Raw genomic sequence first — 24,936 nt, 5'->3', positions numbered from 1 at the left:
TGTGGTGTGGGGGGGGCCTTTCCTCTTTGAGTCAAGGCTGTTGGGAAAATCGCCCAGTTTTTCTGGGTGGATGGTTTTGTGGTTTATGGAAGATTGGTCAATTTAATGGATTATTTATTTGGTTTGTTTGTTATGAAATTTATAGTTACCCAAAATAAACATCACGGCCTTATTTTTCCACTATGAAAGCCTTGTCGTGTTTTTATTTATTTTATTTATTTTATTGAATGAATGATGCTTGTGTTGCCATGATAAAGTGAGAGCAGGCACCACTCGAATACTACAAGTCCACACCGCCACATGCCAATAAACACACAAACAACGCAAAGCAGATGTGGTGTGATGTCAACGGTGTGAAACCTTCTGCTATAGATAACAGTGAGAATATAAGAGCAACAAAAAATGAGTACAAAATACACAGTATATTATACAAATGGCACAACAAACAATAAATACAGTTAGAAAAAGCATAAAAAGTGCATAAAACAAACCAAAGGAATGCACACAATGGTATATGTCATGGCCTAACCCCTCCCCTCCCATGTGGGACAAACAAATAGGACCTGACTACAATGCACTATCCGGGACGTATGTTTTTGTAACAAGGCTGCAAATGGATCCAGTAGGTAGTGGACAACTATTCTGAGTGATGTTCCGCCCCTCCTGCATGGCTTATGTGCTTCGCCCGAGTTGCACTTATAGTAATGTTTATTGCACCTTAAGCATCCTGTTGGGTGATACATCCATGTTATGCAATATATATTGATTTTACATGTCATTTTCCCATATTGATGGTTCGTATTTTGCTGGTGGGTGCGCGAGAAAATAGTAATGCTGTGTCAACATGGTGCACCACTAGACAGCACATGTAGGAGTTTATATCTGAATAGGGGAAGGAGGGGATGAGCGGATGAAGGGTTATAAAGCCCCCACAAGTTACGCCATGGGGGTCTGAGTCGCCCGGAGGGCCGGAGGGTACTCGGTACCGGGTCCGATCGCAAGGGGGATGTCACGGTGGCTGTGATCCGGTCCGTGGCCCTGGGCCTCAACATTAAAGGGGAAAATGTTCAAAGTTTGTCGTGACGCCACCTGTGGAGTTCGGTCAGTAGTAGGACCGACGCTGCATTAAAGGAGTCCCCTGGGGGATGTTGCGGCAGCACAGATGTTACACTTCCCACAGGTGAAGCGGGGTCCCCAGGGGTCCTATGGTGTAGGGCGTAGATGGTATAGCCGGTAAATTAATGGAGGAGACAAGTTGTAAGTCTTTACCTGGTTTACTGTAGGTTGTTGGCCACAGTCCAGGGTACCAGGCACGGGTGATGGTGGTCCGGCTGTCTCAGAGACAATAGAGGGTTTCCTTCTCCAGTAGAGGTCCGTGAGCCTTCCAACTAAAGGTGAGGTCCCTGCTGCCTGAAGCTTCCTACAGGGTCCTCCAGTTTCCCCCTGTCCTGGCACAGGTACCTGCACGACGGGCAGCTTGAGCCTTTTTACAGGGAATCTAACATGCCCCAGGCTCCTCAGATGCTGCTGCGTCTCAGGCGTGGTGCGGGCAGGTAAGGTGGAGTGTCGTGCCCTCCGCTTCTGCTCTGTGTCCTACAGTCCCACAAAAGCCTCAGGCTCCCGGTTCCCGGCTACTGCGCTTCAGCTCTGAGGGTGCCCTGCCATGGTTCTCCTCTGAGCTCTGTTCCTCTCCTGTGCTCCTTCCCTTCTGGCTACTCCACATCCAGCCCTTCCAGGTTATATGTCCTTCCAGAGGCTGCAGCTCCCTCGTGGCTGCCAGGCCTCTCTGTCTGCACTCAGTTCCAGACCTCCTTCTACTTCAGTGTCTCTCAACAACTAACTAGCTCCTCCTCCAGGTCAGGATACATAAAGCCTAGGGAAGCTCCCCTGAATCTGGGTCTTGAGCTCCCCCTCCTGGCCTGGATTCAGAATGTGTTGAATGTCTGTGCCTTACCTGGTGAAGAGAACTCCATTGCCTCTGAGCATGACATTACCCTCCCCGAAGGAAAAGCAGCATCACTGCAGCAACCGGCCACCTGGGGTGCTGCAGGTCAGTCGCAGGAGCAGGTAGAATGAGCATAAGTCTTCACTCTCCATGGCCAGCGTTGAGTAAGTCCAGAACATGTGCACAGATGGTGCGTACTGTCCTATGTTACGGGAAGGAAAGTTGTTGTGGGCTGTCCCATGATGAAAGAACTGTGGCCTGCTCATGGGAAGAAAGTAAGAGGAACCAATTCTGGAGCCATTTGCCATGTGACTGTACAAAGCAGAGCAGCGAGGGTGCAGCGGAGTAAAGCTGAGTGAAGTCACAGTTTGTGATTGAGTAGTGTGATCGATGCCCCCTGAAGGAGCGTGCACATGAAACCTAAGACCGAAAACTAAAGCCCAGCGTTTCTTGCAAAAGTGAGTATTGTTACCACAATAGCAGTAATATTAGACCCGCTGAAGAAACGGCACTAAGAGTAGCTCCTGCTCGCAGCTGGAGGTACCTTCCAATATGTATAGCTGTTAGGTAGCATGGACTGATAAGTGTAGTGGCCAGAAAAGGCCTGAAATACACTGGGAGCTGGAAAGAGCTGTACATAGCTGTTCACACGAAATGTTTTAAGTCTTGGGCCTCAATTGGAAGTAACCTTCTTGTTGTGAACAGTGTTGTACTTGTCCTTCTGCATCCCCCCAAGGGGAGTAATACTCCACAAAGGCCGGTCATTCCTAGAATACTTACCGTATGTCTTTTTTGGGCATAAGAGTTTTTACATCAATCTTTGTGGCTAACACTGCACCACAATATCATTTTTTATTGTACATCTTATATAAAACAAAAGCATCAAATTATGGCTGCCAATAATAAAGCAATCACAATCAGCACATTTTGCTTCTTATCATGTGCCGGATACCAGAAACCCAATAAACAACAGGTTAGTGTTCAGACTTCCAAATAAAGGGCCAATAAAACAGAGTTTATGGTACTGAATTATTTTAAAATAAATTCTTTGGTTTTCACCAACATTTCTTGGCCATAAATCAGTCTACAGAAATTTATAGAAAAGCAAAGATCTAACATTTGAAAGAAACATAAGTGGATAAATCTCTGACACATAAATCGTGAAAGGTAATGCATCTGAGTGGGTGTTGTGCCTGGCCAATGCATTTTCAACAATTAACTGGTTTCATCTCCTTGAGCCCCTTATCCCCAATCTTTCCTATACCTAGGCATATTGTAGTGTTGCCATATCTATTTTAATCATGAAATAAAGGATTTGATTTTATGGATTGAAGCTGGACTCACTTCCTTCACAAGCAATAATAAGAAGAAGGAAGGAAGGAAGGAAGGAAGGAAAGAAAGAAAGAAAGAAAGAGAAAGAAAGAAAGAAAGAAAGAAAGAAAGAAAGAAAAGAAAAAGAAAGGAAAAAAGAAAGAAAGAAAGAAAGAAAGAAAGAAAGAAAGAAAGAAAGAAAGAAAGAAAGAAAGAAAAGAAAAAGAAAGGAAAAAAGAAAGAAAGGGAAAGAAAGAGAAACAAAGAAAGAAAAGAAAGAAAGAAGAGAAAGAAAAAGAAAGAAAAGAAAGAAAGAAAGAAAGAAAGAAAGAAAGAAAGAAAGAAAGAAAGAAAGAAAGAAAGAAAGAAAGAAAGAAAAAAGGCCCAATAATGAAGGGTAAAGAGTGAGGCAAATACTTGGGGGATGTTGGAAAAGGTATCAAGTCAAAACATGCATTACAAGGAAAATGCCACAAGACATATTTGTCACATATATCACCAAGATGGACGACGAATAGTTACAGGGGTGAGAACCGGAGTCCAATGGGCCCCAGGGCAACATTTTTGCAAGGCCTTCCTTCTCCATCACCAGCTTTTTGCGTATATATGTTCACTCTCCCTCAAATATTATACTAATATATAAAAAGAATAACAAGTGATTCCCAAAATGGTAGCAATAAAAACAACATTGACCTGCAAAAACAAGACTTGTCATAGCTCCAACTACAGGAAAAAATATAGGTATGGGTTTTGACTGGTAGAACACTATACGTTGTAAAGCGCAACAATTGATGCCCAAACTATAAAAGAACGTACATAACTGTAAAATTTACAAACTCACCATGAAAAAAAAGAGTATAAGTACCGTAAAATAAATAATTTAAAATAACCTTGTAGAATATGTAAATATAACATTTGAGGCTGAAAATGCCATATATTAGTCACAGGAGACCAAAATGTGTGTTGGCGCAGCGGGAGTACCATCACTATACCCTGTTTTCCTATGTAAGTCCCTTTATTATTATTATCTTATTGTATTATATATGCACGCTATTAAAGCAACACTTTGCACTATATGCACTTTTTTCAGCATCTGATTAAGGTTAAATCTATACTTACCTGTGTGGACATTGATTAGGGTAAAAATATGTGATTTGGTCTCCTGTGTCTAATATATGGCATTTTCAGCCTCTGATATTATATTTGCATATTCTACATGGTTATTTTAAATTATTTATTCAATAAAAAAAGAAAATCTTTTTACGATACTTACACTCTTTTTTTTCATGGTGAAGTAAAAGTTAAAAAAAATATAAACTTGGTATTTTCATAATCACTCCAACCCGCAGAATGAAGTTTACATATCTATTATGCCACGTTATTATGGTGAACGCTGTAAAAAAAAAATCTAAAATACAATGTCAGCATAGCTGGTTTATGATCATCTTGCCGCTCAAAATATGGAATAAGAAGTGACCAAAATATCATATTTGGCCTAATATTGTACAAGTGAAAATTACAGCTCAACCTGTAAAAAAAAGCCCCAGCACAGCGCCATCCACAGGAAAATGAAAAAAAAAAAGGGTTTTTATTTTGCATAAGTAGGATTATCCACCTTCTAACATCATTTTACAGTTTACCTACAAACATAAATACAACAAGTGGAATAATTATTTACTTATCATGAACTGTTCCTGGGTTACAGTCAGTACTATACTCCAGAGCTGTATGCACAGTTCTGCTGGCTTCAGTTGGTCTCCATGCATTTCCTCTCTGTACAGTCTTGTATAAAGAAGTGTAGGCCTCTATTATATGTCTCTGTTGATTGACAGTTTTTCATCAGTCCCGATCCGATCCTGGATCCGATTTTTCCCTTTTTTTTTGGTCCATGTGCACAGTTTTACCATCAGTGTGGCATCTGGTTTTCCAAGCTTCACCTACCGAAACAGAAACATTGGACAGCACCCAGGTGACCCAAGGATGCACCCAGGTGAGACAAGGATGCACCCAGGTGACCCAAGGATGCACCCAGGTGACCCAAGGATGCACCCAGGTGAGACAAGGATGCACCCAGGTGACCCAAGGATGCACCCAGGTGACCCAAGGATGCACCCAGGTGGCACAAGGATGGCGTCAGACATGTGGCGGCTTATCTCCAGGAGAGCGAAAAGATCGGTCGTCTGAAATTGGACATGCCGGATTCTTACCTCCCCTTACAGTCATCAGTCCAGGGCCCCCATTAGACTGTCGACAACCTGTCGATATCGGAGAGTTTAGCAGACATTACTCTAAAGTATATGGGGGACTTTAATGAGACCTAATTCTGATATAATTTGATAGGGTGGATAATGGTTCCATTTATGACTGCGCACTTATGTATTACCGCTTTGTACAGTCTCCAAAATGTATGGAACCAGAATAGGGCACCCATAGAAATCTAAGGCGCCTCGACTGCACCTACAGACCTAGATAGGTTCTCATGATCACATGAGGTACAAATCTGCAACGTTTTATTGAAAGTCCTATTATGGAGATATCCTCTTCTCGCTTTGTCTTTTATGGTGCTCAGATGTATTCGCATTCGACAATTTTTCTGCTGATTTAGTGACCATTTCAAGGACCGGTCCGCCGGTGGAAAATAACATATGTGTCCCTGACGCTATGAAATGTTCATTATGTAAGCAACACAAAAATAGCAAAATATCACAGGGACAGTAGAACTTTTTTTGAAGAAATACTAGAGCTTCTATATTTTTTCGGTGCTTCCCGCATTGTTCCATTCTCTCCCACTAGATGGCATAAGATGCTCGTGTTCCCTAGCATGACAATTAGAGCAGCGGAGTGCATTCCTTTAGTGGGGTGGGCACCCAGGGAGTGGAATATCCCCCCTCGGAATAACTCATACATTCTCTCTATACAGCTGTTTTCCACTGTGTTTTTGGCATCAGCTTCACTTTGGGGTTTGGGATAGTAAGAATCCCATTCTGAAATTGACCTATTAACACTCTCTATGGACACATAAAGGTGGTCCTACTTCCCCACCCTACTATTCGCTCCTGCCTCCTTAGCACACACCCTGTTCCTGCCTGCCCTTTTTTTTCCAGTCCTGTGTTTATGGGACTTTTTTTGGGGGGGGTGAATAAACTTTGGTCTATAGCTTCAGACTGACAGCTCGGAGACAAGAGAAGGAGGCAGACTTAGAAGATCAAGAGGACTAGTTTGTAGAAGATCTTCATATTGTCCCACAAACCTACAGGTGAAGGAAAGAAGTCGAGGGGAAAAAAAGAAACGTGAAAAAATACTGTGAAGATGTTCAGCTGGATGAAGAAGAATGAGAAGAACAAGAAGACCCCAGAAGTTATCCATACGGTCACTGAGGGTCTTAAGGACCTGTATAAGAAGAAGCTGAAACCAGTAGAAGATTACTACAGGTTCCATGACTTTCATTCTCCAGCTCTGGAAGATGCTGACTTTGATAACAAGCCCATGGTGTTGGTCATGGGGCAATATTCCACCGGGAAGACCACCTTCATTAAGTATCTGCTGGAGCAGGACATCCCAGGGAGTCGGATTGGACCTGAACCCACCACCGACTCTTTTATTGCCGTCATGCATGGGGAAACAGAGGGGGTCATCCCGGGGAATGCGCTGATGGTGGACCCCAATAAACCGTTCCGCAAGCTCAACCCTTTTGGGAACACTTTTCTGAACAGGTAAGTGAATGATATATAAGCCCCTGCAATGGGGGCATGAGGACCTGGTTACATGGGCAATTCCTTTAATCCTGGAAAGACAAAATTACAGGGAAACATTTTCTGGAAGAAATTGACAATTTAGCTTAGGAAATCCACTAGTGATGGGATTCCAATGCAGATGTTAAGGGGCTTGTTCAAGATTAGAAAAACATGGCTACTTTACTCCAAATACAGCGGCACACCTGTCCCCAGGTTGTGTCTGGTATTGCAGCTCAGCTTCCTAATCTTCTATGGCTCTGAGCTGCAATGGGAAACATAATCCACACACACACACACACATTAAATATGTTAATTAGGCTGCTGAGTGCACTCCTGGTGTGCCCAATGGGCTCAGTACACTGTTCCGCCTACTAGTTTTGAATGTTCCCGCCTCCCTAACTGGTGATTGACAGCTCTGGCTTACCTGGAGAGGGCACCATCTGCAGAGAAAGCTCAGTCAAGCCAGTCCTGTCAATCACCAGTAAGGAAGGAGGGTCATGCCAAACCAGTGGGTGGAGCAGTGCACTGAGCCTCTTGGCCACACCCAGGGTGCACCATGCACCCCAATTAGCATGTCTAATTAAACCGATTTCTGTAAATCAGAGGCAGCAATTAGAATAATAAAGGTGAGATTTTTATATGGACTATATCCCCTACGTACTTAGTTTATACTGTCAGTCTCGGCTCCCTTTAAGAGGAACATTCCTGCCCCCTCCTGCAAGTAGTGGACATTTCCTAGTCAACAGGATCTGGAATATTATTAGCATGTCACTGTTTATATTTGATGGGAATGGTTTCCTTACACGTATGTGTTCAGAGTGGTTTATAAACATTGATTTCTAATGTAACTTTACTGACGTATTTAGTCTGAAAGATTTTTTGCAAAAAATGGTACGAGGGCCAAGGATATATTAGTAACTTGAATGGGGCTAAGCTGCAATTCCAGACATGGCCATGAGTGGAGCTGTTTCTAAATAGCTTTAATTTTCTGGTTACAAATTAGTGGTTCTTAGGACTGGTCCAATATTTAATCTTTCTTTTGTTTTTTGTTACAAATTATTAGGTATCTATGTTTCTATGTTACTTATTTTTGCTTCTTTTGGACAGGTTCATGTGCGCCCATCTGCCAAACAAAGTCTTGGAAAGCATCAGCCTAATTGACACTCCGGGCATCTTGTCTGGGGCCAAACAGCGGGTGAGCCGAGGTGAGTGCAATACCTGTGTTAATTTAAAACCCACCCGTAGACCAAAATAACTTCATGATGGACATCCAATACATGGACTATAACCCAGGATAATGTACTGTATAACTCTGCTGACCAAGCCCATACTTCATGTATTTGGGGCCGCGAGAACTTCAAAGCCATGTCTCTCGTCTCATCTCAGTGCTGATCCAACCACGAATGATACATCCCATTACTTCTGTCTCATACCAAAATCAGTGCTCTCTAAACTCAACCAAACAATCAGCTCTTGAGCAAATGGGCACGAAACTGGGAATGAGAGTTTCCACAATAGTGCCCTCGTCTTGACCTTCGATTGTTGATTGCAGGAAAAACAAAAATATTGAGTAGCTATCTTCTTTAGAGCATAACTACCCAAATGTAGGAAGCCCTCTGAGATGTCAAATGTCAGTGGCAAAGAGAAGATGTAGGTTCTTCTAGGTGGAAGAAGCTCGTCCCATGGCCAGTAAGGACATTTAGGTCTCTGTTTTGCCTAAAATACTTATAGAGAAAATATGTGAGTCCTAATTACCCCACCAACTTATAGAAAAAGCCGGTGAGTCTTGAATACTCCCAACCCCTCAGCTTATAGAGAAAGCATGTGGTCCGAGTTCTCCATTGAGAAAATGCTTTTTCAATGAATTGGTGGAGAAAAACAGTTTACAGGCTTTTACTCATGAGCTTTCTCTGTTAGTGGACAAGTGAATCAGGACCCATTGGCTTTCTTTATGACTGGGCAAAGGAAGCCAGACTTACAGGCTTTCTCTATGAGTGGGAGGAGGAAGCAGGACTCTCAGGCTTTCTCCATGAGCGGGAGGAGGAAGCAGGACATACAGGCTTTCTCTATGAGTGGGAGGAGGAAGCAGGACTCACAGGCTTTCTCTAGGTGTTGTAGGAAAAAGGACTTGCAGACTTTCTCTTTGAGTTTGAGGAAAAAGCAGGACTCACAGGCATTCTCTATGAGTGGGAGGAGGAAGCCGGACTCACAGGCTTTCTCTATGAGTGGGAGGAGGAAGCCGGACTCACAGGCTTTCTCTATGAGTGGGAGGAGGAAGCAGGACTCACAGGCTTTCTCTGAGTTGGAGGAAGAAGAAGAACTTGCAGACCTTCTCTTTGAGTGGGAGAAAAAAGTAGGACTCACAGGCTTTCTCTACAAGAGGGTTAAGAAGCAGGACTCACAAGCTTTCTTTATGAATGGGAGGAGGAAGCAGGACTCACAGGCTTTCTTTATGAGCAGGAGGAGGAAGCAGGACTCACAGGCTTTCTCTATAAGTGGGAGGAGGAAGCAGGACTCACAGGCTTTCTGTATGAGAGGGAGGAGGAAGCAGGACTCACAGGCTTTCTTTATGAGCTGGTGGAGAAAGCAAGATTCACAAGCTTTCTTTATGAGTGGGAGGAGGAAGCAGGACTCCCAGGAGTTCTCCGAGTGCGAGAAGAAAGCAGGACTCACAGGCTTTCTGTATGAGTGGGAGGTGGAAGCAGGAATCACAGGCTTTCTGTATGAGTGGGAGGAGGAAGCAGGACTCACAGGCTTTTTTATGATCTGGAAGAGGAAGCAGGACTCATAGGCTTCCTCTATGAGTGGGACGAGGAAGCAGGACTTACAGGCTTTCTGTATGAGCGGGAGGAGTAAGCAGGACTCACAGGCTTTCTGTATGAGTGGTAGGAGGAAGCAGGACTCACAGACTTTTTTTATGAGCTGGAGGAGGAAGCAGGTCTCACAGGCTTTCTCTACCAGTGGAGGGAGGATGCAGGGCTCCCAGGCTTTCTTTTTGACAGGCCAAGGAAGCCGCAATCAAAGGCTTTCTCTATGATAGTGTGAAAGAAGCAGGACTCACAGGCTTTCTCTATGACTGGGAGGAGAGAGCAGCACATTTTTTTTAATATGATTAAAAAAAATCATAATAAAAACAGTCCTCACACTCAGCGTGAGCTAATCATTTGCTGCCTCTAGATAGGGGACCTGATAGGAGTATATGTGCTGACCCCTAGGTACCTGCAGTACCTTCCTCTCCCTAAAGACGTGTATAGACTTGAAAGAATTGACGCTATATTTGCACCCTACGATTAGGAAATAGGTAACTTTTAGGAAGACCGTCCATTGAGCCGGGTTAGACATAGTGCAGGATGTCCCATCCTGTGTTTGGAGAAGGGAAGGGCAGGGGGCAGCAGGAATCTGCAACCATTAACTGATCTAAACATAATCCGCTATTGTTTATGGAAATATCCCTTCTCTCGAGGAGCGGCCACGTCTCTGCTCCTGGCCCTCTGCCTACTGGCTCCAGTATATAAACAAGTAATGGGAGCCTAAAAACCAGCCATGCCCTGAGATATCATAGGTGATGAGTTACCTCTGTGTATGATAGCTGGGAAATACATGTCCACAAAGACTGGATGTTTTGACATTTCAGTTGGTTCCTTTGCAGAGCGCAGCAGTCAAGATAAGTTTGCCACCAGCTGCTGCGCTTTTCATAGGCAGCGACTAATATGACAAATCTCACGATATGATGACGTGAGCTTTGTCATCCCAGTCTCTTACTGGGATGATGTGAAGACAAACTAATCTTGACGAATGGGTTCTGCACATGCAGCAACAGAGATTACAATGGCTGCACTTTGCTCTCTCACAGCTCCCCACCTCTCAGTCCACTTATAATTAATATATAATAAGAATAAGAAGAGAGATACAGAGACCTGCTGGGGAACCTGTCCCAGATTTTTTTTTTAAGTGTCCCCTGTAAAAACAAGAAAATCACAATGTTATAATAAACTTTATGTTTTTTACACACTTTTCTAACCCTGTTGTTAAGGTTAAGTTTAGGGTTAGGGTTGGACTAGTGTTAGGGAAAGTAATAGGGTTAGGGCTAGTGTTAGGCAAAGTGATAGGGTTAGGGCTAGCGTTAGGGAAAGTGATAGTTAGGTTTAGGACTAGCGTTAGGGAAAGTGATATGGTTAGGTTTAGGACTAGCGTTAGGCAAAGTGATAGAGTTAGGTTTAGGGCTAGTGTTAGGGAAAGTCATAGTTAGGTTTAGGGCTAGCATTTGGGAAAGTGATAGTTAGGTTTAGGGCTAGCGTAAGGCAAAGAGATAGGGTTAGGTTTAGGGCTAGTGTTAGGCAAAGTGATAAGAGTTAGGTTTAGGGCTAGCGTTAGGCAAAGTGATGAGTTAGGTTTAGGGCTAGTGTTAGAGAAAGTGATAGGGTTAGGTTTAGGGCAAGTGTTAGGCAAAGTGATAAGAGTTAGGTTTAGGGCTAGTGTTAGGGAAAGTGATAGGGTTAGGTTTAGGGCAAGTGTCAGGCAAAGTGATAGGGTTAGGTTTAGGGCTAGCGTTAGGCAAAGTGATAAGAGTTAGGTTTAGGGCTAGTGTTAGGGAAAGTGATAGGGTTAGGTTTAGGGCTAGCTTTAGGCAAAGTGATAGGGTTAGGTTTAGGGCTAGCGTTAGGCAAAGTGATAAGAGTTAGGTTTAGGGCTAGCATTAGAGAAAGTGATAGGGTTAGGTTTAGGGCTAGCATTAGAGAAAGTGATAGGGTTAGGTTTAGGGCTAGCGTTAGAGAAAGTGATAGAGTTAGGTTTAGGCCTAGGGTTATAAAACAATTACACAAAAACCCACAAAAATCTAAAAAAGAAAAGAAATATAACAATTTGTAACTTTTTATTTTTAAAATTTGATACATTTTATGCTGAAAAAAAGAAAATAGCAAGAAGGTTAAAGGGCAAACTATAATTAAATCAGTATTTTAGTAAAACACAATACATGGACTTTGGGGGATAAGGTGTTCAATTCTGGATTGGTGGAAAGGGCTCAGGGAGAAATAACAGTCCATAGGTCAGGGAGTTGCAAAATACTAGACTTGCCATGGGCATTGGCAACCTATGCTACGCTGCTCCTGCCCGGGCCTCAAGTGATCACCAGTGTGGAAGCCCAACCTCAAGTGCTCAACATTCCTGCAGCACCCCCCCCAGGTGTACTACAGCATATCAGGTCCTCCAGAGTAGGAGACAATCTTTGCACCATCTCTCCTCTCTGGAGGGTAACAAGGCCCTGGTGTACTGTACATATATGATGGTATCTTGTGACTGCTCTCCAATGTTCTTTATGTAAAAAGAGGGCAGTTAGACTACCGGCAGGGCACCCTGGCACTGGTAGATAATGGGAGTGTCTGTATCTTGGTACTGTCACACATTTTTTGGTAATATCTAGGAGGGCAGCCTGATCCTAGCAGACGATAGTAGGGTGCCTGGCGGTATTACACATAGTTTTACATTACAAAAGAGGACACCCTGGCACTGGTAGGCTCTGTACACAGGTCAGCATTTTTTTGCTAGTCCTGGAACATTTTTGTTTCCCAGCTGTCGGGCCTCTGCTTTCTGTTGCTATGTTTTGCAGTGTTGTGTTAGACATGAATCAGGGCTCTGTGCAATATTCATTCTTGGGCCTTGCTGTGTCTGCAGCCGATTAACTGTTCGCAAGCTATAGGGGGAAGACGAGGGATCTCTCCGAATTCTCCATTTGTGCCGGAGTGGAAATTCTTGCTGGAAAAAAAGATTGTTTTTCTTTTCCGTGTTATAATGATACATTCCATGTGAAATTCCTTTCCTTAATAACTCCACTGGTGCCATGTATGTGCATATATCTGTGCGTGGGTGTTTAGAGGAGGTGGGGGGCTGTGATGGGGAAGCCCAGAGGCGATCCTGTGCCTACCCTACTCCCCCCCCCACAGCCGGGGTATCCCTCCCACACCATGTTTTGGATGGTTGCATGGGAGCGGCACAAACAGAGGTGTTCCCCAAAAGGGAGTGGGCTCGTTGGAGGAAAAGTCTAACATTCAGCTCCGACTGTTTTTCCTCCTGCCGTATTAACAAACCTTAAAATCAGTTCATATTTATACTTTTTGTATTGGAATTTGCGACCTCAGACCAGAGATAGGAAAAGAAATCTCCAGCGTGAAACTTCATTTCAGAAAAAAGTCCAATATTTTATTGATAACAAAGTTTAAAATCCAGCATCAAAATTGGAAAGACATGATGACAATGGGGTCCCTAGTGGTCTGAAACCGACGCGTTTCGACCGTTCAGGTCTTACTCATGTCAGAGATTGTGTCTTCAGGATCCTAAACTTCTCAAGCATGGGATGGCAAACTTTTTCCACTTCGTGGCTTTAGAAAATAAAATCAGAGATGTAGAACTCCGCATGCCACGCGACGTAAATGTCATATAATGCAAACTCTCCATTTGTGTTATGCTTATGTTCGCGTCTATCTTGACATTTTATTTGGCCACGTGACAGACGCCCTATGATTTATAGACAATAATGCTGAATTTATTACCAGGGCTGACCATTACCATTTAGTAAGAAAGGTAGCATTCAGTGCCAGCCATGGTGCCAGGCACAGGTCCCCTTCTTGCATAGGCACCACACCCCCCGCTAGTCCTTACTCAGCCACACTTGCTCAATACATACAGTACCTTGGCATTCTCCTTTTATTCTTCTTTGGGCATTTTGTAACTTGCCTGTCCAGCACGGTACCCACCTGGCTATCCTAATACATGGGGCTGGCTGTTGCTTTGGCCAAAACTCATGGATGCAGGTTACATTTTTCAAACTGTGCTCTCATTTGCACCATAATGGGTGTTCGATGTGCACAGTACCTAGTGGGCCTACAACAAGACCAGCCGTGGCACAAAATGTTAGAAGCAGATCCTATCAGTCCTGTGCTTTGCTCTGTGCGGCCTCCATGGATCAGACTTGTGTTTCAAGCATATCCAACAGATGATCGATTGGATCAAAATCTGGGAAAATGGAGACAAGTCATTAGCTCAAACCTTTTCTCATGTTCTTCATCTTCCTGGATAATTTTTTGCATTGTATCAGGGGGACATTATCCAGCTGATAGAGCGTATTGCCATTACAGAATATCTCCACCACGAAGGGGGGAACTTGGTCTGAACAAAATTTAGATATGTGGATATGACTCATCTACATGATGCCAGGACCTAAGCTTTCCCAACAGAATGCTGTCCACAACATCCCACTATCTCCAACAGGTTGTTATCTTCTCATGGCGCATCCTGGGGCCATCTCTGCCCTAAGTAAGTGACGCACACTCTCCCGATTTCCCACTTGATGGAAAAGAAAATGTGATTTATCAGACTGAGTCCCTTTCGTCCTTTGATCCATGGTCCAGATCTGATGCTCACATGCCTCACCGTAGTCACTTTTGGCACTGGGCAAGGGTCACCATGGACATTGACAGGTCTACAGCTACCGAGACTCATATACAATTCTTGATGGATCTATTATAGCCAGCAGGATCTTTTTCAGCATTTTTCACTACAGTAGCTCTTCTGTTGGATTGTACATGATGGGCCTCCATTCCCCAAGCGCATCGTTGACCGGTGGGTGCCCATTACCTGGTCTCCGGTTGTCCTTTCTTGGGTTACTTTTGGTAAATACTAATCATTGCATACTGAGGGCGCTGAACGAACATCCCTGGGCCATGCGCCATATACATTACAGGTATAGCACTATGTCTGACTTTTGACAAGAGTGATCCTTTAACCCGCTGGCCATTTTCTTAGTCTTCCTTCTGATTGTGTATCTGCTCGGTGTGAACAGGATGGTCTTTCAGTACCACCTTTGTGACCAACGTAAACTAGGTTTCCCAGAAGCACCCTGCTTCTTCTCCTGGCTCTTCTTATGGTGCATCTAACTGCTTGCTCACACCGTAATAAGATGATACCCACTATAGTAAAATTGCCAGTTGAGCTACTGAGCATGTACGACCTGTCCTGAAGGAACTGCAGGACAGAGCCATGAGTAATGGGGTATTGATTGCATTTGACAACTTTATTTTTTAGCAGTTCAGACCACCGAGATGATCGATGTAGTGGGAATAACCCTCTAATTGCAGTTTTTGCAGGAAAACCACTTTGGTTCCACCAGACATTTATGCTAGAGGAAACACACACATACAGGTCCTTCTCAAAAAATTAGCATATAGTGTTAAATTTCATTATTTACCATAATGTAATGATTACAATTAAACTTTCATATATTATAGATTCATTATCCACCAACTGAAATTTGTCAGGTCTTTTATTGTTTTAATACTGATGATTTTGGCATACAACTCCTGATAACCCAAAAAACCTGTCTCAATAAATTAGCATATTTCACCCGACCAATCAAATAAAAGTGTTTTTTAATACCAAACAAAAAAACCATCAAATAATAATGTTCAGTTATGCACTCAATACTTGGTCGGGAATCCTTTGGCAGAAATGACTGCTTCAATGCGGCGTGGCATGGAGGCAATCAGCCTGTGACACTGCTGAGATGTTATGGAGGCCCAGGATGCTTCAATAGCGGCCTTAAGCTCATCCAGAGTGTTGGGTCTTGCGTCTCTCAACTTTCTCTTCACAATATCCCACAGATTCTCTATGGGGTTCAGGTCAGGAGAGTTGGCAGGCCAATTGAGCACAGTAATACCATGGTCAGTAAACCATTTACCAGTGGTTTTGGCACTGTGAGCAGGTGCCAGGTCGTGCTGAAAAATGAAATCTTCATCTCCATAAAGCATTTCAGCCGATGGAAGCATGAAGTGCTCCAAAATCTCCTGATAGCTAGCTGCATTGACCCTGCCCTTGATGAAACACAGTGGACCAACACCAGCAGCTGACATGGCACCCCACACCATCACTGACTGTGGGTACTTGACACTGGACTTCAGGCATTTTGGCATTTCCTTCTCCCCAGTCTTCCTCCAGACTCTGGCACCTTGATTTCCGAATGACATGCAAAATTTGCTTTCATCAGAAAAAAGTACTTGGGACCACTTAGCAACAGTCCAGTGCCGCTGTTTATGGTTCAAAAGTGGCTTTACCTGGGGAATGCGGCACCTGTAGCCCATTTCCTGCACACGCCTGTGCACGGTGGCTCTGGATGTTTCCACACCAGACTCAGTCCACTGCTTCCTCAGGTTCCCCAAGGTCTGGAATCGGTCCTTCTCCACAATCTTGCTCAGGGTCCGGTCACCTCTTCTCGTTGTACAGCGTTTTCTGCCACATTGTTTCCTTCCAACAGACTTACCATTGAGGTGCCTTGATACAGCACTCTGGGAACAGCCTATTTGTTGAGAAATTTCTTTCTGGGTCTTACCCTCTTGCTTGAGGGTGTCAATGATGGCCTTCTTGACATCTGTCAGGTCGCTAGTCTTACCCATGATGGGGGTTTTGAGTAATGAACCAGGCAGGGAGTTTTTAAAAGCCTCAGGTATCTTTTGCATGTGTTTAGAGTTAATTAGTTGATTCAGAAGATTAGGGTAATAGGTCATTTAGAGAACCTTTTCTTGATATGCTAATTTATTGAGACAGGTTTTTTGGGTTATCAGGAGTTGTATGCCAAAATCATCAGTATTAAAACAATAAAAAGACCTGACAAATTTCAGTTGGTGGATAATGAATCTATAATATATGAAAGTTTAATTGTAGTCATTACATTATGGTAAATAATGAAATTTAACACTTTATGCTAATTTTTTGAGAAGGACCTGTATATGACAGCTGCCCATGAGTTAATGTCCTACAGAGCTGTAAGGGTAGTAGGATGAGTTTGTGGCTGCCTGTGAAGCCGTGAAGAATCGTCTCTTTCCAAGATCTCAGCCCCGCAGGCTCCCTTGGGCTCCGTTCCCTCCCAGTTTTACATTTCCAAAAAAGGCTCTTAGTTCCATGGGTTTGCTGGAAAGTTTCAATCCTGGCAAAGGAGGAGGCAGCAGAAATCCATGGATGGGGAGGAGGGAAAGGTTTTGCTGCCAGCAAAGAAAATAATGAAATCATATCCCAAAGTTTTTACTAACAATGAAACTGACTCTTATCTCCCCCTACCAGAGGGTACAGGGCACGGGGACATGGCCGGACAGATCATGCTCAACAACACGGGGAGGGAAGGAAGGTGGTGCGCAATTCCTGGGCCACATCACTGGAGAACATGCCTAATAGTTATGCGTAATTATGCATTGTAGAAGTGGTGGCTCATATATGGGAGAAGGGCTGAGATGAATAATAAGAACACTCAGTCTCAGGCACATAACTTGCCCCGTCTGCCAATCTGTCACAGTGCCCGCACCGATTGTATGCCACTTGTTTGTATGTTCTCCATGTGTTTGTGTGTTTCCTCCGGAGATGGGGAGGAGGGGGATGCAGCTGCAGATTCTCACTTCATATTTAGAATCAGTAATGGGTACATTGTTTCATCTGCCCCAAAGGGGGTGTTAAGTCTCTGGTACTGGCTATAAAGGGGTTGTAAAAAATGTTCAGAAATGTTCTCAAAGATACTCTTAGATATCGGCTGCTATCCCAAGTGCCGCTAGATCCGTATTTAGTTTGTACTTGACAGAACAAAGCATTTCCTATATCGGCTTTTCATCAGTGTTGTGTGTGAAGGGGGTTGTCTGTCAGGTTTATTTCAATAACTGAGCCAGTCCCCCTCTCTTTTTTTATACACCAGTGTGAGAGAAATGAGGGCAGGATTAGATATTAAAATCTGTTAAGTACCTGCCTGTTGTGCCTGGATCTCTGCCGGAACAGAACAGTCACAAACCGCTCCTGCCCGTGATTCAGTGGCTTCAGTTGACGTCATGTTGAGAGAGCGAAGACTTCTCTTTTGCTCTGCTCTGTTGACAGGGAATGACTGACCAAGTCATCCTGATTGACAGCTGACTCCCCGCTGCCTAACTGCAGGGAGCCAGCTGTTTCAGCATGACGTCAGCAGTCACGCCTTGTCGTCAGGGCAACGCTGAAGAAGAAGAGCTGCTCTGATGACATGGAGCAGCAGAATCGCCGTCAGGAGCGGTCGGTGAGTGCTCTGACCTGGTGCTTAATAGAACAGGCAGAGAATTGTCTCTGTTAGCAGAGTTTTTAGGATCATGTAAAAAATATATAATAGTCCTGGACATCCACTTAAAGTAATTCCACCCACTAGTGATACGTAATAGTTAAAATAGCTAAATGATAACACTTCCCAACCCACGCAGCCTTCGCATTACTTTCCATAGGAGCAGGTGTCAGATATGTACCAGACATCGGAGAAGAATGCGCCAGGATTATAAGTATAGAACGTGCTCCCTTTTATCCCAGAAGTTTTAGAACAAGAAAAGAATCCACGCAAATTAATACAAGCGTATTACCAGTAAAATAAACCGTTCTTCGCTCTCATCCATCACAGAATTATTTGCTGTCCTGTTATATATAAATTGTTTATATCTTCCTTCAATCCAGATATTTCAGTTCCCTTCACAAATCCCTTCAAAGGTCATTAGGGCTAATAGAAAATTCAGAATAAACATATGAATATGACAGTGGTAACAGGTGGAGAGTGCAGTCATTCCAGTGAACCACAGCGCACTTGGTGTAAATGCCGCTGTTTTCCTGAATCCGGTGATGCTTTCCTTTTGTTTCTGCTCCTTTCCATTCCTGAGATAAGGCCACCTCTTCCCTGTATATAAATTATAAATCTTGTCTTTTTGCCAACTGGGTGTGGTTCTCAAGAGGACACCCGTAGAGAAGAGTTGAGGACCACGCCCACTTAGCTAAAATAAAATAAAATAGATTTTTATACAAAGAAGAAAGGGCCATATTTTAGGAAAGGAGAGGTCGAGGACCAAAAGAAAAACTATGCGGGATTCAGGAGAACATCAGTATGAAATTGGTGATTGGTGGCGGTCTGACAACTGTCAGTCCCACTGATGAGCTGTTACCAAGTCCAGCAGTCACCAGAAACCTGGGACACTCCAGCTCTGCAGAGAGTCCAGTGGTCCTGCCGCTTAGCTCCCACTGAAGTAAATGGGAGCTGGGTTGCGGTCCTAGATCTGCTGACAGCTGATCAGAGGTGGTACCAGCTGTCGCACCTTGATGTTGATGACTGATCCTAAATAATTGCCATCTGTATCCAATTTCTAGAATATGTCTTCCTCCAATGATACAATATTTCTTAGAACTTTAGAGACTAATGAGAATATCTTCTCTCTTCCTAGGTTATGATTTTCCATCCGTCCTACAGTGGTTTGCTGAGCGAGTCGATCGTATCATTCTTCTTTTTGACGCCCACAAGTTGGAGATTTCAGATGAGTTTTCTGAGGCCATTAGAGCCCTAAAGGGTAACGAGGACAAAATACGTGTTGTCCTGAATAAGGCCGACATGGTGGAAACCCAACAGTTGATGCGCGTGTATGGTGCCCTGATGTGGTCATTGGGCAAAGTCTTCAATACGCCCGAAGTTCTACGGGTCTACATCGGTTCCTTCTGGTCTGAGCCCCTGATGATCTCCGCCAACAGGCGTCTGTTTGAACTCGAAGAGCAGGACTTGTTCCAAGATATCCAGAACCTGCCCAGGAACTCAGCTCTGCGTAAACTCAATGACCTGGTGAAAAGAGCCCGGCTGGTTAGGGTAAGTCACAGCTTGTTCCTTTTTGTAGTATTTTTCTTAGATCGTTCTTTTTTTTGTGATTTGTGTGAAGATCTGCCATTGTTAAATGTCCAACCTGTTGCGGAATTTCGGCTTTCAGCAGAATCATCAGTGCTCAAATATTATAGGAGAAAGAGTCTTTTTACTTGGTATGTCCACCAACTAGTATCTGCTTCATCACAAGGAAAGACCAGAGACGTCATACAATATACACCGCATGCACAAAAGCAACAGTAAACACAGCGCCATCTCCTGGCTGCTGAATTCAGTTCCTCCACAGTATAAGCCTGCAGTTGTTTTAGGGTATGTGCACAAGCTGCAGAATGGTGTGTGGATTTTTCCGCACTGGTTTTGGTAAATCCGCAGGTAAACCGCACTGCGGATTTACCGCGGAATTACCGCGGATTTACTTAGGTTTTTCCGTGGTTTATGTGCGGATTCCACCTGCGGTTTTACACCTGTGGATTCCTATTGAGGAGCAGGTGTAAGCCGCTGCGGAATCCGCACAAAGAATTGACATGCTGCGGAATATAAACCGCTGCTTTTCCGTGTGTTTTTTTCCATAGGTTTACATGGTACTGTAAACTCATGGAAAGCTGCTGCAGATCCGCAGCGTCAAATCCGCTGCGGGTAAGCAGAAAAATCTGCAGCGTGTGCACATAGCCTCATACTCCAACAAAACCAGCACTTATGGCAGTCGGCAAACCTGTTACATCCTTTACGTGAAATGGGTCAGATTACATAATATCAAAATTTTTTAAGACGTTTCAAGTTTCTTTGTGCAATATCAAAAATATCTGATGATTTCTTATTGACACGTCCCTTTAACATGAATTGACATCTTGTATAATTGCAGCAGATTTTTGGCGCAGTTTCTGCTCTGAATATCTGCAGCAATCTGTGGATGAGGATTACAAATTTGGAAAATGCATGTATGATATAGATGGTTGCCTCTTGCATATTCTGTATATTTTTTTGCTGTTAGAACCATTTCATAATATTAATATAATTTATTTTTCTAAAAATGGAAGAAAAATCAGTAAAATAGTGGAAGAATCCATGCTGCAAATCAGCCTGTAAAATTCTAATGCTGATTTTTCCATAGTGGATTCCAATCTTTGCAATGCATGGGGTCAAATTATGGAAAAATCTGCTAGTAAGACCATTCAAATTTTGGCTATGGACACATAGTGGATTGAGATCTCGATGCTGCTGCATAATTGCAGAATTACATCACGGGAGGGAGGACATTTGCGGCAAAATATTGAGACTTTTTTTTTAAAAAATTGCAATTGATGAGTCAGTCTAAAACATCTGAAGACCCCCGACCCCACTGACAATGACGCCCAGTGATCCTATTTCAGAAAATGCATGGGGCGCAGGTCATAGAACTCTGTGTTTGGAAGGGGAAGTGAATATGCAGACCCCTATTGTGAGGATATAAACACCCAGCGTGGGTCCAATTATCGAGGTCACACAATCACTCTACCAGAGATTACACAGAGGACCTGAGGCTTCTAGTACAGATGTCCATCAGTGTGAATGTAGGAACTGGTCTGGGGCAAAGTTACTGATTTATCAGGGCATAGACATTGGGGAAAAATGGGAAAAATTTAGCACATAGTATGATATCAAGTGTTAGACTTATTTATTTATTGTGTTTTTTTTAGAGACTTTTTGCAGTTCATTTGAAAAAGGGGAGTGGCTTGGAGAAAGAGGTGTGACTTTTATGGGAAAGGGGTGTGGCTTAAAATGTGTCTCTGGGTGCCAAAACTTGCACCATCCAATAGGTGGTGTAAAGTTTTGGGAAAAGTGCCTACTTTTATAGGAGTCAAGACCCTGATTCCAGCAATGTGTCACTTACTGGGCTGTTTGCTGCAGTTTTGATAAAATCTCTGAAGATGTAGCAGAGCTTTGAGAGCTGAGCTCTGTATAACCCCGCCCACACCACTGATTGGCAGCTTTCTGAGTGCACTGTGCATAGGCAGAAAGCTGCCAATCAGTGTGGGGGAAGGAATATACAGAGCTCATGAATATGGAGGACTACATGGCAGCAAGTTTGCTACTCCTGTAGCTATAATCGTCTGCTAATAAAACTATGAATCTATCAAAACTACAGCAAGCAGCCCAGTAAGTGAAATCGTAGGAATCATTGTATTTGCTCCAACATTCTGCTACTTTCACATTCAGTGGCAAAACCAGGTGACACTTTCCATTTAAGAATGATGGAATATTCATTTTAAAGCAGCTTTTCTTTGGAACTCTGTTGTGCTATTCCTCTGTTACTCCTCCTGGTAATGTATGAAAAAACTGACAACTAGTTTTAGAATTTTTTTCAATAAGATGTTTCCCTAAAAGTGTCTGACCCTGACAGTCTATCTAGGTAAGGACACATTCAATTTATTCATATTTTACCAGGGGGCATAACTGAGGGCCACGAACTTATCAAAGAAAATCGTAATTCTTCATTTGGGAGAGTTCTGAAGATGGCAGCCGCACCTTAGTGCTGACTTTTTTGTAGTACTTGAGGTTTGATCCTTTGTGTCACTCGAGGACACAAATCAATACTTTAGAAAAGACAAAACCCCTCCTGGGTATATGTGGAATATTCTATATTTGGGTGTAGAGGAGAGAGAGGGTGCGAGGACGTACATGGGTGTCGGGCTTGTTCTGATGCTAGATGATTTCATTTGCTTCTCTTTCTGGCTCTGGCATCCAGCCTGGGAAAATGGTGTGTGACCCAAAGCCAGCACATTCCTGCGAGTTTACTCACTGAGGGACAGAGGGAGAGGGGGAAATGGAGAGGTAAGACAGGGAAGGACAGAGAGGGAGAGGGGAGAAATAGAGAGGTAAGACAGGGAAGGATGGAGAGAGGGAGAGGGATAAATGGAGAGGTAAGACAGGGAAGGACAGAGAGGGAGAGGGGAGAAATAGAGAGGTAAGACAGGGAACGATGGAGAGAGGGAGAGGGATAAATGGAGAGGTAAGACAGGGAAGGACGGAGAGGGAGAAATAGAGAGGTAAGGAGGAGAGGGAGAAATGGAGAGGTAAGACAGGAAAGGACAGAGAGGGAGAGGGGAGAAATAGAGAAGTAAGACAGGGAAGGATGGAGAGAGGGATAAATGGAGAGGTAAGACAGGGAAGGACAGAGAGGGAGAGGGATAGGGATAAAGGAGAGGTAAGACAGGGAAGGACGGAGAGGGAGAAATAGAGAGGTAAGGAGGAGAGGGAGAAATGGAGAGGTAAGACAGGGAAGCACAGACAGGGAGAGGGGAGAAATAAAGAGGCGACGGAGAGAGGGAGAAATGGAGAGGTAACAGGGAAGGACAGAGAGGGAGAGGGGAGAAATAGAGAGGTAACAGGGAAGGAGGAGAGGGAAAAATGGAGAGGTAACAGGGGAGGACAGAGAGGGAGAGGGGAGAAATAGAGAGGTAAGACAGGGAAGGATGGAGAGAGGGATAAATGGAGAGGTAAGACAGGGAAGGACAGAGAGGGAGAGGGGAGAAATAGAGAGGTAAGATAGGGAAGGATGGAGAGAGGGAGAGGGATAAATGGAGAGGTAAGACAGGGAAGGACGGAGAGGGGGAGAGGGAGAGGGGGAAATGGAGAGGTAAGACAGGGAAGGACAGAGAGGGAGAGGGGAGAAATAGAGAGGTAAGACAGGGAAGGATGGAGAGAGGGATAAATGGAGAGGTAAGACAGGGAAGGACAGAGAGGGAGAGGGATAGGGATAAAGGAGAGGTAAGACAGGGAAGGACGGAGAGGGAGAAATAGAGAGGTAAGGAGGAGAGGGAGAAATGGAGAGGTAAGACAGGGAAGCACAGACAGGGAGAGGGGAGAAATAAAGAGGCGACGGAGAGGGAGAGAGGGAGAAATGGAGAAGTAACAGGGAAGGACAGAGAGGGAGAGGGGAGAAATAGAGAGGTAACAGGGAAGGAGGAGAGGGAAAAATGGAGAGGTAACAGGGGAGGACAGAGAGGGAGAGGGGAGAAATAGAGAGGTAAGACAGGGAAGGATGGAGAGAGGGATAAATGGAGAGGTAAGACAGGGAAGGACAGAGAGGGAGAGGGGAGAAATAGAGAGGTAAGACAGGGAAGGATGAAGAGAGGGAGAGGGATAAATGGAGAGGTAAGACAGGGAAGGACGGAGAGGGGGAGAGGGAGAGGGGGAAATGGAGAGGTAAGACAGGGAAGGACAGAGAGGGAGAGGGGAGAAATCGAGAGGTAAGACAGGGAAGGAGGGAGAGGGATAAATGGACAGGTAAGACAGGGAAGGACAGAGAGGGAGAGGGGAGAAATAGAGAGGTAAGACAGGGAAGGAGGGAGAGGGATAAATGGACAGGTAAGACAGGGAAGGACAGAGAGGGAGAGGGGAGAAATAGAGAGGTAAGACAGGGAAGGGTGGAGAGAGGGAGAGGGATAAATAGAGAGGCAACACAGGGAAGGACAGAGAGGGAGAGAGGGAGAAATAGAGAGGTAAGACAGGGAAGGACGGAGAGGGAGAGAGGGAGAAATAGAGAGGTAACACAGGGAAGGACCGAGAGGGGAGAAATCGAGAGGTAAGGAGGAGAGGGAGAAATGGAGAGGTAAGACAGGGAAGGATGGAGAGAGGGAGAGGGATAAATGGAGAGGTAAGACAGGGAAGGACAGAGAGGGAGAGGGGAGAAATAGAGAGGTAAGACGGGGAAGGATGGAGAGAGGGAGAGGGATAAATGGAGAGGTAAGACGGGAAGGACGGAGAGGGAGAAATAGAGAGGTAAGGAGGAGAGGGAGAAATGGAGAGGTAACACGGGAGGACAGAGAGGGAGAGGGGAGAAATAGAGAGGTAACAGGGAAGGGGGAGAGGGAGAAATGGAGAGGTAACACAGAGAAGGATGGAGAGGGAGAAATGGAGAAGTATTAAAGCGAAGTATGGAGAGAGGGAGTGGGAGAAATGAAGAGGTAACAGTGAAGAAGGAGAGGAAGAGGGGAGAAATAGAGAGGTAACATAGGGAAGGACAGAGAGGGAGAGGAGGAAATGGAGAGGTAACACAGGGAAGGATGGAGAGGGAAAAGTGGAGAGGTAACACAGTGAAGGAGGAGAGGGAGAAAAGGAGAAATAGAGAGGTAACACAGGGAAGGACAGAGAGGGAGAAATGGAGAGGTAATACAGGGGAGGACAGAGAGGGAGAGAGGGAGAAATGAAGAGGTAACACAGGGAAGGACGGAGAGGGGGAAATAGAGAGGTAACACAGGGAAGGAGGAAAGAGAGAAAGGGAGAAATAG

At 44.3% G+C, this 24,936-nt stretch overlaps 1 protein-coding gene across 1 annotated transcript in view; it reads left to right on the top strand.

The window, feature by feature from the left end:
* The first annotated feature begins 6,417 nt into the window (after positions 1-6,417).
* EHD2 (EH domain containing 2) overlaps positions 6,418-24,936 on the top strand; it is a 30,964-nt gene continuing 12,445 nt past the window's right edge. Inside the window, exons 1-3 of the mRNA XM_077285714.1 lie at positions 6,418-6,969; positions 8,098-8,195; positions 19,242-19,654. Coding sequence (XP_077141829.1) covers positions 6,566-6,969; positions 8,098-8,195; positions 19,242-19,654 — 915 coding nt within the window. The 5' untranslated portion in view covers positions 6,418-6,565. The remainder of the gene's footprint in view (positions 6,970-8,097; positions 8,196-19,241; positions 19,655-24,936) is intronic.

Source organism: Ranitomeya variabilis, chromosome 2 (genome assembly GCF_051348905.1).
Source record: "Ranitomeya variabilis isolate aRanVar5 chromosome 2, aRanVar5.hap1, whole genome shotgun sequence".
NCBI lineage: Eukaryota > Metazoa > Chordata > Amphibia > Anura > Dendrobatidae > Ranitomeya > Ranitomeya variabilis.
This window is presented reverse-complemented; position numbering and strand designations above follow the sequence as displayed.